The sequence below is a fragment of the Ovis canadensis genome, chromosome 3, assembly GCF_042477335.2.
Source record: "Ovis canadensis isolate MfBH-ARS-UI-01 breed Bighorn chromosome 3, ARS-UI_OviCan_v2, whole genome shotgun sequence".
Taxonomy (NCBI): domain Eukaryota; kingdom Metazoa; phylum Chordata; class Mammalia; order Artiodactyla; family Bovidae; genus Ovis; species Ovis canadensis.
The window spans coordinates 228372822-228388406 of NC_091247.1; the positions used below are offsets into that span (position 1 = coordinate 228372822).

General features: G+C 59.9%; 1 protein-coding gene across 2 annotated transcripts in view; it reads right to left on the reverse strand.

The window, feature by feature from the left end:
* Window positions 1-5112: 5112 nt before the first annotated feature.
* CELSR1 (cadherin EGF LAG seven-pass G-type receptor 1) overlaps window positions 5113-15585 on the reverse strand; it is a 147146-nt gene continuing 136673 nt past the window's right edge. The window contains exons 26-35 of one of the 2 annotated variants that reach the window (XM_069586187.1): window positions 13002-13114; window positions 12538-12617; window positions 10877-11003; window positions 10087-10212; window positions 9636-9730; window positions 9333-9436; window positions 9058-9207; window positions 8427-8657; window positions 7908-8175; window positions 5113-7079 (exon numbers count right to left, since the gene is read on the reverse strand). In XM_069586187.1, coding sequence (XP_069442288.1) covers window positions 7070-7079; window positions 7908-8175; window positions 8427-8657; window positions 9058-9207; window positions 9333-9436; window positions 9636-9730; window positions 10087-10212; window positions 10877-11003; window positions 12538-12617; window positions 13002-13114 — 1304 coding nt within the window. In that variant the 3' untranslated portion in view covers window positions 5113-7069. Of the gene's footprint in view, window positions 7113-7907; window positions 8176-8426; window positions 8658-9057; window positions 9208-9332; window positions 9437-9635; window positions 9731-10086; window positions 10213-10876; window positions 11004-12537; window positions 12618-13001; window positions 13115-15585 lie in introns of both variants that reach the window. The other variant, XM_069586186.1, reaches the window with a different exon arrangement.

Sequence of the window (15585 nt, forward strand, 5' to 3'; positions counted from 1 at the left end):
CCAGGCAGCTGCACAGAACCCCCCATCACCCCACCAGAGTGCCCCGCGCCCTGGCCAGTCACACCAGAAAACGGGGCCTGGGCCCCTGGGCGGGTTCACCGTGAGGCGGTTGGCGGGTGCGCTCGCCTTGGTCCGTTCAGGCTGCCGTGACAGAACGCCCCAGAGCTGGAGGCTCACTGACGCGGGAGTCCTCTCTCAGCTGCCCGGGCCACGTGTCAGACCAGGGTCCGGCCTCGGACGGGACGGTGCGCTCACAGGCAGGGAGAAGGCCACAGCTCCGTAGGGACTGTGGGCCCCAGCCGCCCCAGGGTGTTCTCTCTGTGCTGCTCCGTCGGTAGAGCTGCAGCCCCCCACGTCCCCCTCCCCCGGTTCCAGGCCCCCAGCAGGGCGTGTCCCCAGGGTGGGGCAGGGGACACGGCTGGCACCTCTCACTACACTGCGTGGCTTCCAAGACCAGGGGCCCTCCAGCCAGGCTTGGCCAGAGAGGCTCCGCTCAGCCCAGCGCGGAGGCAGACCTGCAGCCGCTCTCCGCATTGTGCTGGGCTGGCGGGCGGGCAGAGAGGCCAGCAGTGCCCTTAGGCACCTTCAGCCCCGCTGGGAGACCAGGGCTGAGACACCACTTGTGTTCTGCCAGCTCCAGGGGCAGCATGGAGCCCCCCTGGGCTCAGGCTCCCTGGGGTCCACTGCCTTGGGCTGGGGCTTTCGCTGTCTGGGGAGCCTCCAGGGTGGGAGGAATGGTGGCTGGAGGGGGCCAGCGGCAGGGACATGGACCAGCAGAGGAGAGGCTGCCCTTCTAGCCTCCAGATGGCTCTGCCTATCCTGCTGGCCCGATGCCAGGCCTCCAGCCAGGTTGGCCAGTGGAGGCGGGAGGAGGATCACAAACCTGCCGCTACCCCTGGCTCAGCAGTACCTGTGGGAGCCTAGAGGCCCGCAGCGCCACCTTCTCCTGGGCACAGCCTGCCCCCCTCCGAGCCCTCCAGGCCCACAGTGCTGCCTTCTCCTGGGCACAGCCTGCCCCCTCAAGCCCTCCAGGCCCGCAGTGCCACCTTCTGGGCACAGCCTGCCCCCCCCAAGTCCTCCAGGCCCACAGTGCCACCTCCTGGGCACAGCCTGCCCCCGAGTCCTCCAGGCCCACAGCGCCACCTTCTGGGCACAGCCTGACCCCCCACCCCGAGCCCTCCAGGCCCGCAGTGCCACCTTCTGGGCACAGCCTGCCCCCCCCCCCCAAGTCCTCCAGGCCCACAGTGCCACCTTCTCCTGGGCACAGCCTGCCCCTGAGTCCTCCAGGCCACTGACTGACCCTGGGAGGTTCCTAGGCAATGCCTCTGACTCAGCTGACCCATGACCTTCAGAGGGGCTGGGGCTGGTAGGGGATGGGCTTCCCTGCCTTCTTCCCCACTGGTGCTCAGCCTCCAGGCCACGGTCACCCCACACTGGGCATCCTGAGGGAGGGCCCGGGCCGCTGCTTTTATACACCGACCCCCGTCTCTTGATGCAGATGAAGGGTTGCCTCCCACCCGCCCCCACCCCCCGCCCCCATCACTTCAGAGTCACCTTGGCGAGACAGACCCCCGAACCTGGCCTGTGCTCCGCTCCTGGGAGGCTCGAGTCCGTGTCAGGGTCAGTCCCTGGGGCCCGTCTTCTGCCCGCAGCCCTGGGGCTCTAGCGGCCTCTTGTCCATGTCCAGGGAGGCCTTCACGAGGCCCAGACTTCCCAGCACCTTCGGTGTCTGCAGGAAGGGTGGCTGGGGCGAGGCAACAGCTGCAACGTAAGGGCCAGTCACTACTGTTCAGTGTTTCCGTGGCCTGGACGAGGTTCAGCGTTCACGTCTGTTCAGTGATTTTGTCTTGAGGTATGGGTCCCGGAGCAGCTGTGGCTGGGGTTGGTGTGGAGGGCAGTCATTCTGTCCACGGGAGGACACCCAAGCCCAGCAGACACACCTGCTCGCCTCTCCCCAGGGGCTGCTCGCCTTCTGAAATGCGCTCCCACAGGAGGCTTCTGGGCTGACGAGCGCGTCTGTTGCTCTCAGGCCTGAGCTCTCTGAGAGGCGACTGTCCGTGGTGGACTTGAGATGAGGCCGGAAGAGAGGCCTAGGGCGAGGGCGTTTCTGGGCGTCTTTCTTCTTTCTCCTCCCAGACCTGACCCAAGGGTGGCCCGACCTCTGGAGTTGTGTGGCCAGCACCGGGGCGAGGACTCCCGGAGGCCTGGGAAGAGGGGCCCTGTGGGCTGAGATCGTGGGGTCCCTGCTGTTTCTCTTTGCTCCACAGGTTTTCCCCAAAGGTGGCCCCAGTTGGGTGGAAGCGTGGCAGTGCAGGCGGCTAGGACCCTGGGGGCAACCCATCTTTCTGGGCAGAGAAACCAAGGAAGGGGCCCCGGGAGTAAGCGCACGTAAGGCGAACCCAGAGAGCAGAGCGTGGGCAGAGCGGACCCCTTGCTCCACGTACGCTGACAGGCGCTGGCTCGCCCCAGTTGGAGCAGGCCCCAAGCAGCGTATGAAAGGCTCCGAGAGCAGATGGGCCGCAAAGCACCCCGGGTCCCAGGCTGACTGTGCACCACGTGTGCAGGGCGGGCCCAGGGCCGCAGGGCAGCAGCCGCAGAGGGAGGCAGGGCTGTGGTCTGAGCCTCACTGGGTTGACTGCCTCCTAAAACAAACAAAACCAACATCTACCAGAGGATCTTAACAGGACCCAGAGTCCTGTGACGTAACATTGGGTGTCGAGGATTCAGTGTGGAATTAGCCAGTTTACAGAGAACCAGGAAAACCCCAAGGGGAAAGAAAACAGATTTGGGGCCCCCAGATGTCCAAATTATCAAAGAATTTAAAGTTACAACCATGCTCTATGACGTAAAGGTAAACACTTCTGAAATTCATGGAAAATTAGACGTTTTTAGTAGAGAAATAAAAATTATAAAAAGGAGCCATGTGGAAATTTTAGAACTTAAACTATTTGAAATTTAAAAAAATCACTGGATGGACTTCATAACAGAATGGATATCAAAGAAGAAGGAATCAGTGAACTTGAAAGTGGTTCACTAAGGGGTAGGATGGGAAGGAGGGCGGGAGGGAGTCCCAAGGGGAAAGGGATTTATATATACTTACGGCTGACTCACGTTGCTGTATGGCAAAAACCAACATAGCATTATATAAATTTTTAAATAGTAGTAAAATGGTAGTCAACATTTAATTTGGTTTAAAATAAAAGGTACAATCTATGTATATGGTTTTGATTTAGGTTTAGTTGCTTAAGTCGTGTCTGACTCTTTGCAATCCCTAGAGTGTAGCCCTCCAGGCTCCTCTCTCCGTAGGATTCTCCAGGCAAAAATACTGGAGTGGGTAGTGATTCCCTTCTGCAGAGGATCTTCCTGACCCAGGGACTGAACCTGAGTCTTCTGCACTGCAGGCAGATTCTCTGCTGATTGAGCCACCAGAGAAGTCCAATGGCGAGTGTGTGTGTGTGTGTGTGTGTATACACACACCCCCATATATGTTATATATCCAGGGAAGCCCAACGACGAGTGTGTGTGTGTATACACGTACCCCCATATATGTTATATATGTATACACACCCCATATGTTATATATATACGTACTCCCATATATGTGATATATGTATACACACACCCCCATATATGTTATATATATATACACACACCCTCATATGTTATATATCCAGAGAAGTCCAACGGCGAGTGTGTGTGTGTGTGTATACATGTACCCCCGTATATGTTATATATGTATACACACACCCCCATATGTTATATATATATACACATACCCTCATATATGTTGTATATCCAGGGAAGCCCAACTATGAGTGTGTGTCTATGTATACACACCCCCCCATATATGTTATATATACACACACACCCATATGTTATATATATACACACTCATATATATATATACACACCCATGTTATATATATACACACACACCCGTATGTTATATATATACACACCCATGTTATTTATATATACACACACCCCCATATATGTTATATATATACACACACATTATATATATATATACACACCCCCATACATGTTATATATATACACACACACATTATATATATATATATACACCCCCCCATACGTTATATATACACACACACCCCCATATGTTATATATATATATATACACACCCCCATATATGTTATATATATACACACACACCCATATATGTTCTATATATATACACACACACCCATGTTATATATATATACACACACCCATATATGTTATATATATACACACACCCATATATGTTCTATATATATACACACACCCCCATGTTATATATATATACACACACCCATGTTACATATATATACACACATACACCCATATGTTATACATATATATATACACACACCCATATGTTATATATATATTCACACACCCCCATGTTATATATTCACACACCCCCATATATGTTATATATATACACACACACCCATGTTATATATATATACACAGACCCCCATATATATTATATATATATATACACACACCCACGTTATAAATATATTCACACACCCCCATGTTATATATATATACACACACACATTTTATATATATATATACACACGCACCCATATGTTATATATATATACACCCCCATGTTATATATATATACACACATACACATATATGTTATATATACACACACACCCCCATATGTTATATATATATATGTATATAATTTGTGTATTTAAATATACAGGCCAAGTACTCCCAGATTCTCTAGTCTTGGGTCACCCTTTCCTTATTTATGTAAAGAAAATGATTTGAGGCTCCTCTTCCCCCGCAAAAAAGAAAAAGAACACTCCTCACTAGAGAGATCTAACCTGAAAGAAAGAATGGACACAGATGAATGAAGCCGCAGGGACCGCTCGTGTCCACTGGAGTCCCCGAAGGACTGGAAACAGAGACTGGGGCTGGAAGATTTTGAAGTGTGAGGTGCAAGAGTCTGGATGAGCAGAAGAACATACAGAAAGTTCTAAAATGGCTCCTGCCCCCCAGGCTTCTCAGCATCCTGTTCGTGGTCCCTCAGGACAGGGAGGGAACAGGGGTGCAGAAGTAGGGATGGGGCGACAGCAGTGCAGAAGTGCAAATTCAAAAACATCTTAATTTATTGTAGACTCTTTCCTCATTTGTGTTGCAATTCCAGTGTTCTGAACATTAATAAATACACATTTGTTAAAAAACAAACCCTCCAGTGTCTAGTATTTCTCATAAAGTCTTTAAATCACAAAAATAGGTTTACATTTTTCCTGTCTTAATAAAACTGACATTTTTTTTTTCTTTTTTGGTAACAGTTCTGATCAAATTAAAAACTAAATACATCTCAAGGGACAAAATCCAGCTGCGGAAGAACATGGGATAGCATGAAAATGGAGCGTTCAAAGATTCAAAAATATTTCCATTTTCTTTTTTGCTTAGAAAACGCTTCCTCCATGGTAAGCATTTGAAGGTACTATTATTATCTTGTATCTTGAAAAGGCCACTCCCCTGCTAAGGCACATTTATAATTCATTTTGCTGTGAGAGCTCTGGGATCTCATTTCATTTTTGCTTGTGGTCTTGGACCAGTACCAGATAAGCTTTCCTCTATGCCACGAACAATACTCACATTTCCATCAGAACAATACAGTATATGGACATCTTTGCATTTTACTCGATTCTCATCATAGTTTACGGCTTCTCATATTTGGAAGCAGCTGAGCCGATCATTTATTTGGGCACCGATTAGAGAACAGAAGAAACACTGAAATGAGACGTGTCTGAGTGATTCCGGGCCCTGTTCCACAGCCCCTCGGGCCACGCCGCACCAACTGCCCGCAGAGGGGCAGTCCCAGCCGGTCCCCGGTGTGAGTTTCCAAAACAGCCCGGTAACCATTGAACAGTGTGGCTGCGGCGGCTTTGTCCCTCCGCACAATTGGCCATTCGAAGCAAAGCGAAGTGATTGGTCAGACTCAGGGGGGGTGAGACCCCCGCCTGCCTCGAGAGCCTCAAAGAGCTGGAAAACTGGCAGGAAGGAATGTGACATTCTGGAAGACCTCATCCCGCCGCCTGAATCGGGGAAGTGTGAACACTCGCAGTCCCGCCGAGAACAGGGGCAGAGACAGAGGAGAGCCCCACTTGCAGCAGCCCCAACCGGGCTGGGGGCCAGGGAGGCCTGCGGGGCTGAGGGGGGCTGGCCGGCGGGCCCGGCTCAGCCGTGTGCTCCTGCGTCCACGCTCAGAAGGGCTCCTGAGTCCTGCCCGGCCCCGTGTGGTCCTGTCTCGGAGCCATATCCACATCCAGGCAGGTGGGAGCCGAGGGCAAGCAGCTCAAATTCATCTGGGGCGGCCCCGTGTGACGCCCACGGGCTCTGCGCTCCTGGCTGGAAGCAGCATGGGAACCCCTGTCCAGCACAAGCCCTACGCATGTCCCATCTCTGCTTTCCTGGGATACCTACTGCTGGTTGCATGCCAGACTCCAGGCTGGAGTCTGTGCGATCTCGCTCATATAAAAAACGGAGAGATTGCCCCCACGGATCTCCCAGTACAGATGCAAAATATACAGAGGTTTTCACCTTTTCAAAGTTCCATACAAATATACAGAAGTATCTACACCTTTGCAACAAAGAAAAGAGGTTTGCTTTAAGGCACGGGCCGGCTTTGCAGATGGCTGTGGAGCTAGCTGCTGGCCCGGGGCCCTGAGTCCTGGCCAGCCGGCCTGGTGGCTCGTCTCTAGGCGGCTCTCCTGCTGGGCCCGGTCCCAGCCAGGCCAGCACACGGTCTGGGCTCTGTCTGCAGTCTGAGGACTGAGCTGTGCCCGTCTGGGAGTCCAAGCCCCCCCGTGGCCTCTGGCACTTGTCACGGGGCCTGAGGGGCCCGGAGCCTCCAGGCAACTCAGGGCTTCGCATCTGGACCTTCAGTCACGCCAGTCGTGGGGCTGCCCCTGCAGGGACCCCTGCCCTCAGAGCCTGCTTCGCTGACCGCGCGGGGGGGCGCCCTGGGGCTCTGAGATCCAGGAGTGCGACCACACGGCACCGAGGCCTGGTGGAGGTGGCGGGCTTGTCTCACGGTTTCCTGATGGTTCAAATTGAAGTTTCATTACTGCCTCTGCGCGTGGGAAGAAGCCGGCAGGCAGGCAGAGAGTCAGCGAGGACGGCCCTGCCACCCGTGAAGCCAGCAGCGGGGCTGGGTCTGAGGTCGGGCGGGGGCAGAGCCCCCCCTCGGGGGACAGGGGACGCCTGGAGGCTCCACAGAGGGCAAGCTCACGTGTGGGCACAGTGACACTGGCAGGCAGGGGAGGGGCAGGTGGAAGCTGCACCCCCGCCCACAGCGCCACGGAGACCCAGGCCCATCTGAGCATCCTCACAGAGGCCCACGGAGCACCACTGGCAGCCAGACTCCTGCTCTAGGCTTAGGAAGGCCGTCCTGTTAATGTACTAGAAGACCCAGGTCCAGTCTTCCCACCTCCCTGGGCCATCTGGCGAGATGAGCAGACTGGTTTGGAGCTGGAGCCCACTTCCATGCCTCTGCGGCCGGGTGCCCCCCCACCCCCAGCCTTAGTCTCCTCAAAATGGGTCAGTAATGACCCCGGGCTGAGGAGACGATGCTTAGTCCCACATGCTCTCACATCCTAGAATGTCAGGGCGGGACAGGACTCAGGGGTGTGGCTGACTCAGCCCCCAGGACGGAGTCTGGCCCACCTCCAACTGATTGCTCCTGACCCCCACAGAGCTCCTCTCCTGGGTGGAAGCCCCCCCAGAGCCCCCAGGCCTCATCCTGGGCGCCCCTGTGCTCAGACCCTGGCCACGGGTCCCCGGACCCGGCGTCCGCCCTCCAGACGGGGAGCCGAGGGGAGGCTGGCCAGGGGCCACTGCTGCCCCTCCCGAGGCCCAGGCTACTCACTCGGAGCCGGAGCCGTGGGCCTGGGCGCTGCCAGCCCGCACGTTCATGCTCATGGCCACCCCATTGAGGTGCTCACGGCCAGGCTCCCGGCACGGCGTCTTGACGGTGATGGCGCCATCGGGGGCGCGGAGCCCGTCGCTGGAGCCCACGGAGGACGAGCGTGAAGATGCCGGGCTCTGCTCGCACTCAGCCAGCTTCTCCCGCAGCCGTGACTTCAGCGTCTTTTCGGTCAGCGGTGGCGGATAGGTGACTTTGTTTTTCAGGATGCCTGGGTCCGGGGTTGGGGGAGATGGACGAGGTCACGGCCAGGCTGGCCCTGCTGTAGGCAGTGGACGAGGGGGGCTCGGGGAGGGACAGTCACGCGAGGCTGTAGGCACGGCTGCTGGTGTCCCCTGCCTTGGGGCTCACCTGTGTCCTGCAGGGGGGTGGCCCCTCTCGAGCATCCCGTCCCCGGGGCCCTCTCCCCCAGGAGCAGGGACTCCCCAGCCCCCCGTTTCAGGGAGCCCAGGCCCTCGGCACCTTTTCTCTGCTCAGGGGGCTGGCTGGGCGGCACGGCCGCGGGCCTGGGGCCCCCGCTGTCCCGGGATGGGAGGCGCTCGCCGCAGTGGTTGCCCTGCTCGTCCAGGTGCAGCTCCACGCTGACCTTGGTCTCCACCTTCAGGCGGGGCGGCTCTCCCGCCTCCTCGCTGTCGCTCCCGGCCAGGCTCTCGTCGGGCCAGCCGGCCGGGACGTGGTTGTCCACAGTGTCCACTGTGGGGCAAGACAGACCCTCAACATGCGGCCGCCAGCTCAGCTCATGAGCCCCACCACCTCCCGCTCCTGCTCAGCTGAGCCTGTCCAGAGGGGCGCTGACCCCCAGCCCCCCGCCCGCAGGCCCGGGGGGGACGCCAGGACCCAGGGAGGGCTGGTCCTGACACGGGGTCCCCGGTTGCAAGCCCCCTGCACCCCCAGCTCCGGGAGCCTTGTGTCCCCTGAGCAGCGGGGTCGGCTTCACGGAGTCCTCGCCGGCTTGGGCGGGCGGGGGTCCTGCAGCAGCTCTACTCGTGCTGCGCGGACGGCGAGCAGGGGGCTGTGCTTGCCACCACCGCAGCTCCGCCCCAGGCCGGGGGGCCACGGCTGAGGCCTGCGCTGTGGCCTGGGGCTCGCTCACCTTTAGGGGTGCTGTGCACGGGGCCCTGGGCCGGGTCCCACTTGTCCTCAGCCTCGCCCCCGTCGTCCTCGCTGTCAGACGAGCGCGAGGAGGCATAGGAGCTGCTCTGCTCATCGAGGGAGAGCTCGCTGTCTGAGTCCGAGTCGTGGCCTGGGGAGGGGTCAGGCGGGGGGCCTGTCAAGGGCTGAGTGGAGCCACCTGGGCCCAGACTAGAGATGGGGGCCTTGGGGCAGCCGGCCCCCGGAGAGGGAGACCATCCACCATGGGACACGTACCGTGGGGCTTCTTGGCGCTCCTGGGGACAAAGGACGCATCTGGCTCCCCGTGGCCACCCCGCGCTGGCCCCGAGGACACGCTGAGTTTCTGGCCCCCTTCATCCCTGGAGAGGGGAGAGGGTGGGCTCAGCGCCCCTGCGCGGGATGGGGGTACACGTGACTGGCCTTGTGCGTGTGCCAGGGTGGCGCTGCCGGGCCCAACCAGTGGGACACACGACGGGGTAGAGCCGGCAAAGCTGGCGTTTGCTCTGGGAGCTGCCCTCCTCCCCCGCGGCCACAGCAGGGTGCCCAGCGCAGCCTGACCTGGCGGTGCTGTCCAGCGAGGCAGTGGACTCGCCCAGGGCCGTGCGGAACATGTCGGGCTCCTCGCCGTACGTGTTGTTGCAGTTGAGGGAGCGCTGCGGGGCGGGGGGCTGGTGAGCGGCCGAGTGGAGGCCACCAGGCCGTGGGGGACGGCTGGGTCCCCTCTGCAGGGTGCCACGCAGCAGCCTGCCTGCACCCGCCGGGCGCTGGGCACAGTGGCCTCTCTGCCTCTGGTCGGGATCCCCGCCGGCCTTGGCCTCAGGGGACCAAGGGCTGTGACCGGACAGACCCCGCCCTGTTGGCCTGCTCCTCCCAGGCCGCAGGGAAGGCGGCAGAGCTCCGGTTCAGGCCTGTGACGTCCACGTGGTGGGGAGGCGAGACCTAGGAGCTGTGATCTGGTCCAGACGACCCTCAAGCCCGGCCCACCCCCAGGCCCGCGGGCGCCCCCTACCGTCAGCAGGGTGGCCCTCGTGGTGGCCGAGTCGTCGGCGTACGGCTTCTTCCCGGCGAGCACGCCCCTCAGGTGTTTCCGGACCTCCCTGTTGAACACGCAGTGCAGCAGCAGCACGGCCAGGCCCTGAGGGGCGGGGCAGGGTCAGCGCAGCTCGGCCTCAGGGGAGACGCCAGGGCCTGGCTGCGGCCACCCCCCACGTGCCTGCCTGCCCAGAGACCGCGGAGCCCAGCAGGGCCCACACCTGGCCTCCCTGCCCTGGGCGCTTCCTATTTCTCCAGGAGGGGCCTGGTAAGGGCGGACAGCTTGCCACCCGGTGCCTGGAGGATCACCCCCTCCTGGGCCCCAGCCCTCGGGGCATCTGGGCCCCCAGTGTCGAATCATCAGTCAGGGTCTGGGGAAGTCCTCGATGTGGGCTGTAAACTCTCAGGACACAGCGGGGTCTGCACCGGGATGGGACAGCGTGAGGCCCATTCCAGCTGAGCAGACCACTGCGTCCTGACAGACACAGGGGGCCGTGGAGCGGGGTCCCTGGGCGGGGGGTGCTGCGGGCAGAGCTGCGTTTGCAGCAGCAGGCTCGTCTTTGGCGGCAGGGCCACGAGGCGTTGCCATAGCCCCGCACACACCGTGGTGACACCGGCCAGACAGCCACGGCGTGGTCCTGTGTGTCCGGAGAGCCAGGACGCAGCCTGGATGGCATGTCAAGGGTCTCCGGGGGGGCAGGAAGCAGCACGGGTGAGCTCTGACCGCCCCTGGGCCAGCCCCGCCGGGTCACTCCCCGGCCGCCCACCTGTAAGCAGCTGAAGACGGCGAAGAGGTAGTGGAAGGCGAGCGCGTCTCCGTTCACAGCCAGCAGCCCCAGCAGCCAGGTGGCGCTGACGAGCAGCAGCAGCAGAAAGGCGGTCCTCAGGAGGGCGCTGGGGGCGGGGCAACGGCTGAGTGTCGGGCAGGCCCCGCCCCTCCGCCATCACCCGCCCGGTTCCTTCCCACCCGGTCTCCAAGCATCTACCACGAGCTTCACACGGGAAAAGGCAGGTGGAGCTTAGCGGGCAGGTGAAACGCAGGCGAGGACTTAACCAGCAAAGAGGAAGGTCTTTTCATTGGAAAAGGCCCTGATGCTGGGGAAGACTGAAGGCGGGAGAAGAGGACGACAGAGGATGAGATGGCTGGATGGCATCACCGACTCGGTGCACGAGTCTGGGTAAACTCCCGGAGTTGGTGATGGACAGGGAGGCCTGGAATGCTGTGGTCCATGGGGTTGCAAAGAATCAGACATGACTGAGCAACTGAACTGAACTGAGGTAAACAAGCTGCGGGCCAAGACGGGGGACGGGCCGTGTCCACAGCGACGTGGGGAGCCTGGTGCACGGCCTGGGAGTTTCCGTGGACCCGGCGGAGGTGAGGGGCAAGAAAAGGGGTGTCAGGCCCCCCGTGCAGGCTACTCGCTAGGGCTTCCCGCTCCCTGCCTCTGTCTCCCCAGCTGTCAGGGGGCTGGCGAGGTTCACCCCTAGTGGGGTCGTGGGGGTGGCGGGACCATGTGCGTTAGGGTGAGTTAAGTGCTCGGAAAGGTGCGTGGGCGTGGTGGAGGAGGTGGAGCGCGGTGGGGCCGACGCCCAGGCTGCCCTGCATCCCCTGCCCGGGGTCTCCGCCCCTCTACAGCCGGTTCAGACTTGCTCCTCCGGGGGTGCATGGACAGGAGCCTCCTGTTGCCTCGAAGCCCCTCCTCGCACACTCTCCCGTTCCTGGCCCCCAGCTTGGGTCGCCCGGCCCAGTGGTCACCCCTGCTCTGACCACTTCGTGGCTTCTGGGCCCCACGCTGCACACTCAGCTGCTGCCCTGCCTCCCTAAGGCTGTTCTGTGGGTCCCCCGCCCTGGTCCAGCCCCCAAACACTGGAGGCGGCCTCTCTGCGGGGTCCCCACTCTAGCTGTGCTGCGCGTCCTCTCGCTGGGCGAGCGCCTCCCCTCCTGAGGCACCAACATCACCATCACCATCACCATCATCACCACCACCTGGAACGTTCCGCCCCACCCCCCCACCCCAGGCACCTCCGCCATCTGCTGTCTCTGTCCCCCCACCCCCACCCCAGCCAGTCCCAGGTGAGCACACCAGGCGTCACTGCTCATCCGTCTCCCCTCGGGGACTCTGCCACAAGTCCCGGGTGTCCTGCACCCCGAAAACCTCTGGGGTCCAGCGCGCCCCCTCCCTGGTCCAGGCTGCCATCCTGGCCCTCTGCCCCAGGCCCCGCTGGGCTCAGCCCAGACACGGTCAGGCGCAGCCGCCCGCTCCCCACTGTGGCCGCCAAGCCCCACTGCTTAACCCCCTGACCTGGCCCGGGAAAGCCAGCAGCTGACCCGCTGGGTGATGGGCACGTTCACAGGCTCTGCCCAGCAGGAGTCTCAGAAGGGGCTGGCTCCAGTCCCGCCCACCACCCGGGTTTAGCACCAACTTACACGACCCGTTTTCTTTCATAATAATGGCGCTTCCTCTGGCAGGAAACCTTTGCAGACAGGACAAAAATGACTGTGTTGACCTGAGAAAAAAACAAACAGAAAATCCCAAAGTCAGGTGGCAGCCTCACGGTACCGTCACAGCACACCTTCACAACCCAAAGGCTTCTGAGGGTCTTCAGCCCTCATCTCGGGGGTGGGGGTGCGGTGTGCCCCTGAGATGAGCCCTCAGGGCCCAGGAGCCTGCAGGGGGCGGACGCTGAATGGTCTGGGTGAACGTGGACGTGGACCAAAGCCTGGAGCCCACGGGTCTGAGGACACAGCTGCATCACCAGGAGGTCAGCCCCTCCAGTCCCATCCAGATAGCCAGTGGAGCCAGTAACCCGTGGGCTCTCAACACTACTCAACTCAGGCGAGGGGCACCCGGCCTCCCACGCCCCTGAGAATCCGGGCTTCTGAGCACTCACGACTATCACGGTCCCAATGGGCCCCGCGAAGCTCCAGATCAGCGTGTCTCGGAGGGACAGCCAGCAGAAGTCCGGGTTTCCGTAGCCCTGCGGGTCCAGGCCCACCGCGAGTCCTGGACAACAGGCAGGGGACGAGTGAGGGCCGGCCCGACGGGGGGTGGCCACAACTGGGGTGTCCCCAGCCCCCCAGGCAGGACCCTCTGCCCTGGAAGCCTCAGAGGAACCAGGCTGCGGGGCTGGGGGCGTGTGTCCCCAGGGCCCAGCACGTGGGAGACCTGATGGGGGCAGAGCTGGCCGGGGACTGACCCGAGGCTGGGCCGGGCTGGAGTGGGGTCCACGTGGGCCGGAACCACGCCTCGTTCCAGCCGAGGTCCCAGGAACCGCCTTAAGTTCTTTTGCAAGAGGCTTAGGTGGTAAAAAAAAAAAAAAGGAAAGCACCCGAAACTGTTCTTAAAGCGAGTTAGAAGCGTGAACGATCTGAACTGAGACCGCAGAGCCGCCTTAGAGGAGTGGCATTTCTGCACTGGCGGTGCCCCTGCCCGGATCGGGGTCGACCAGGAGAGGGTGTGAGGTGAAAGGGCACTGAGAGCGGCCTCTCTCCCCGTGGGCAGTCCTCGTCCTTGGAGGGACAGGCCGCCTACACGGGGTGGCCTCCTGCTGGCCCCCTCATGGCGTGCCTCGGGCCAGCCTGGGGCCAACAGCGCCCGTGATGTGAGCCAGGGCTCAGCGCCTCCGGCTCGCAGGTGAGGACGGCCCCACTTGGAGCGACCACGTGGACCCAGCTCGAGTCCACCGGCGCAGGAGCCCTTCGTGGGGGCTCGAGTTTCTTCTATGAAGGTCCCGAGTGTCCCAGTAGGGGCTCGGTGTGGCCTCGGCTCCGTGACCTCCCATGTGGCTGCCTCGGAGCAGCCTGCATGGTGTACCCTGAACCTCTGAATGTGGCCTTTTGTGGAAATATGGTCTTGGCAGATGGAAGTGTGCTGAGGATCTAACATGAGGCCATCCTGGATTTAGGGTGGGCCCTCGGAGAAGGCAGGGTGCCCCACTCCAGTGCTCTTGCCCAGAAAACCCCATGGACAGAGGAGCCTCGTGGGCTGCAGTCCATGATGGGGTCGAGAAGAGTTGGACACGACTGAGCGACTTCACTTTTACTTTTCACTTTCATGCATTGGAGAAGGAAATGGCAACCCACTTCAGTGTTCTTGCCTGGAGAATCCCAGGGACGGGGGAGCCTGGTGGGCTGCCGTCTATGGGGTCGCACAGAATCGGACTCAACTGAAGCGACTTAGCAGCAGCAGCAGCTCCATCCAAAGAAGTAGGAGATGGAGGTCTAGACACAGACATGGGGGAGGAGAGACGGGAGGGACGCAGCCACAAGGCCAGGCTGCCGGCAGCCAGGGGACCAGAGGGGGCAGACTACCCCTGGGGCCTCCGGAAGAGAGCATCCTGCCCACACCTTGATTCTGCACTCTGGCCTCCAGGCCTGCGAGAGAAGCAGCTTCTGTTTGTCTTTTAAGCCCCCAAGTGTGTGGTACTTTGTCTCGGAAGCCCTGAAGTGAGAACACCCGTGCTTAAACCTCAGCCCACGCCGGCCAGGACAAAGGCTCCCTGAGCGTGGCCCTGGGGCTGCCCATCAGGGACTGGGGCTCGTCTACAGGTGGCACGTCACCCGTGCGTGCAGCGAACTCCTTTCCCACCATACCTACTACTACGGCCCCAGGCCATGGATAACCGGCCATGGGTTACATTACAGACCGGAAGCCACACTCTAAGTTTACTGGGGGCAAAGAAAAGTGTTAGTCACTCGGTCGTGTCTGACTCTTTGCGACCCCATGGACTGTAGCCCGCCAGGCTCCTCTGTCCATGGGATTCTCCAGGCAAGCGTACTGCAGTGGGGTGCCATGCCCTCCTCCAGGGGATCTTCCTGACCCAGAGATCGAACCTGGTCTTCTGCATTGCAGGCAGTTTCTTTACTGTCTGAGCCACCTGGGAAGCCCCGAAAACCAGATGGCAAACTTTTAACTCTTTGCTTTGTAAAATAAGCAAATTGGCAAATAATTCCGACCTGACTTCTTCACTCCTCTTCATAGAATTTAATGTAAATAAAATCTGACACTCTGGTCTCTGAGGTTAATTTGCTAATTAAAAAAAAAAAAAACAATAATTGAGGCTCTGGGCAGATTGAAGGTGAAATTCAAGATGAGGTGAGTGTCCTGAGTGTCCAAGCAGGACCAGTCTTGGCTTCAGGGGCTCAGTAGATGGGCAGTGGGGGGCCCTTGAAACCAGCTGCTCTGAGCCCTTGTTCTTCCCAGGCTTTGAGGCTCAGAGACCACCGGACTCAGCACCTTTCTCCCGAGCTGGCCAGAGACATGCGGCGTGGTGTCTGCCAGGGTCACTCTCTGGGTCGAGAGGGGTGGCTGCCGGCATGGGAGGCCCCACTGCCCCCTGGCAGCCCTGGACAGAGGTGACAGTGGCCACTCGGGGTCCCTGGGGGCCCAGGGAGAGGGCTCACAACAGGAGACCACATTGCCCAGACTGTCCGGGCGGGAGCAGGGCAGGGGAGAGCAGAGCAGAGCAGTCGGAG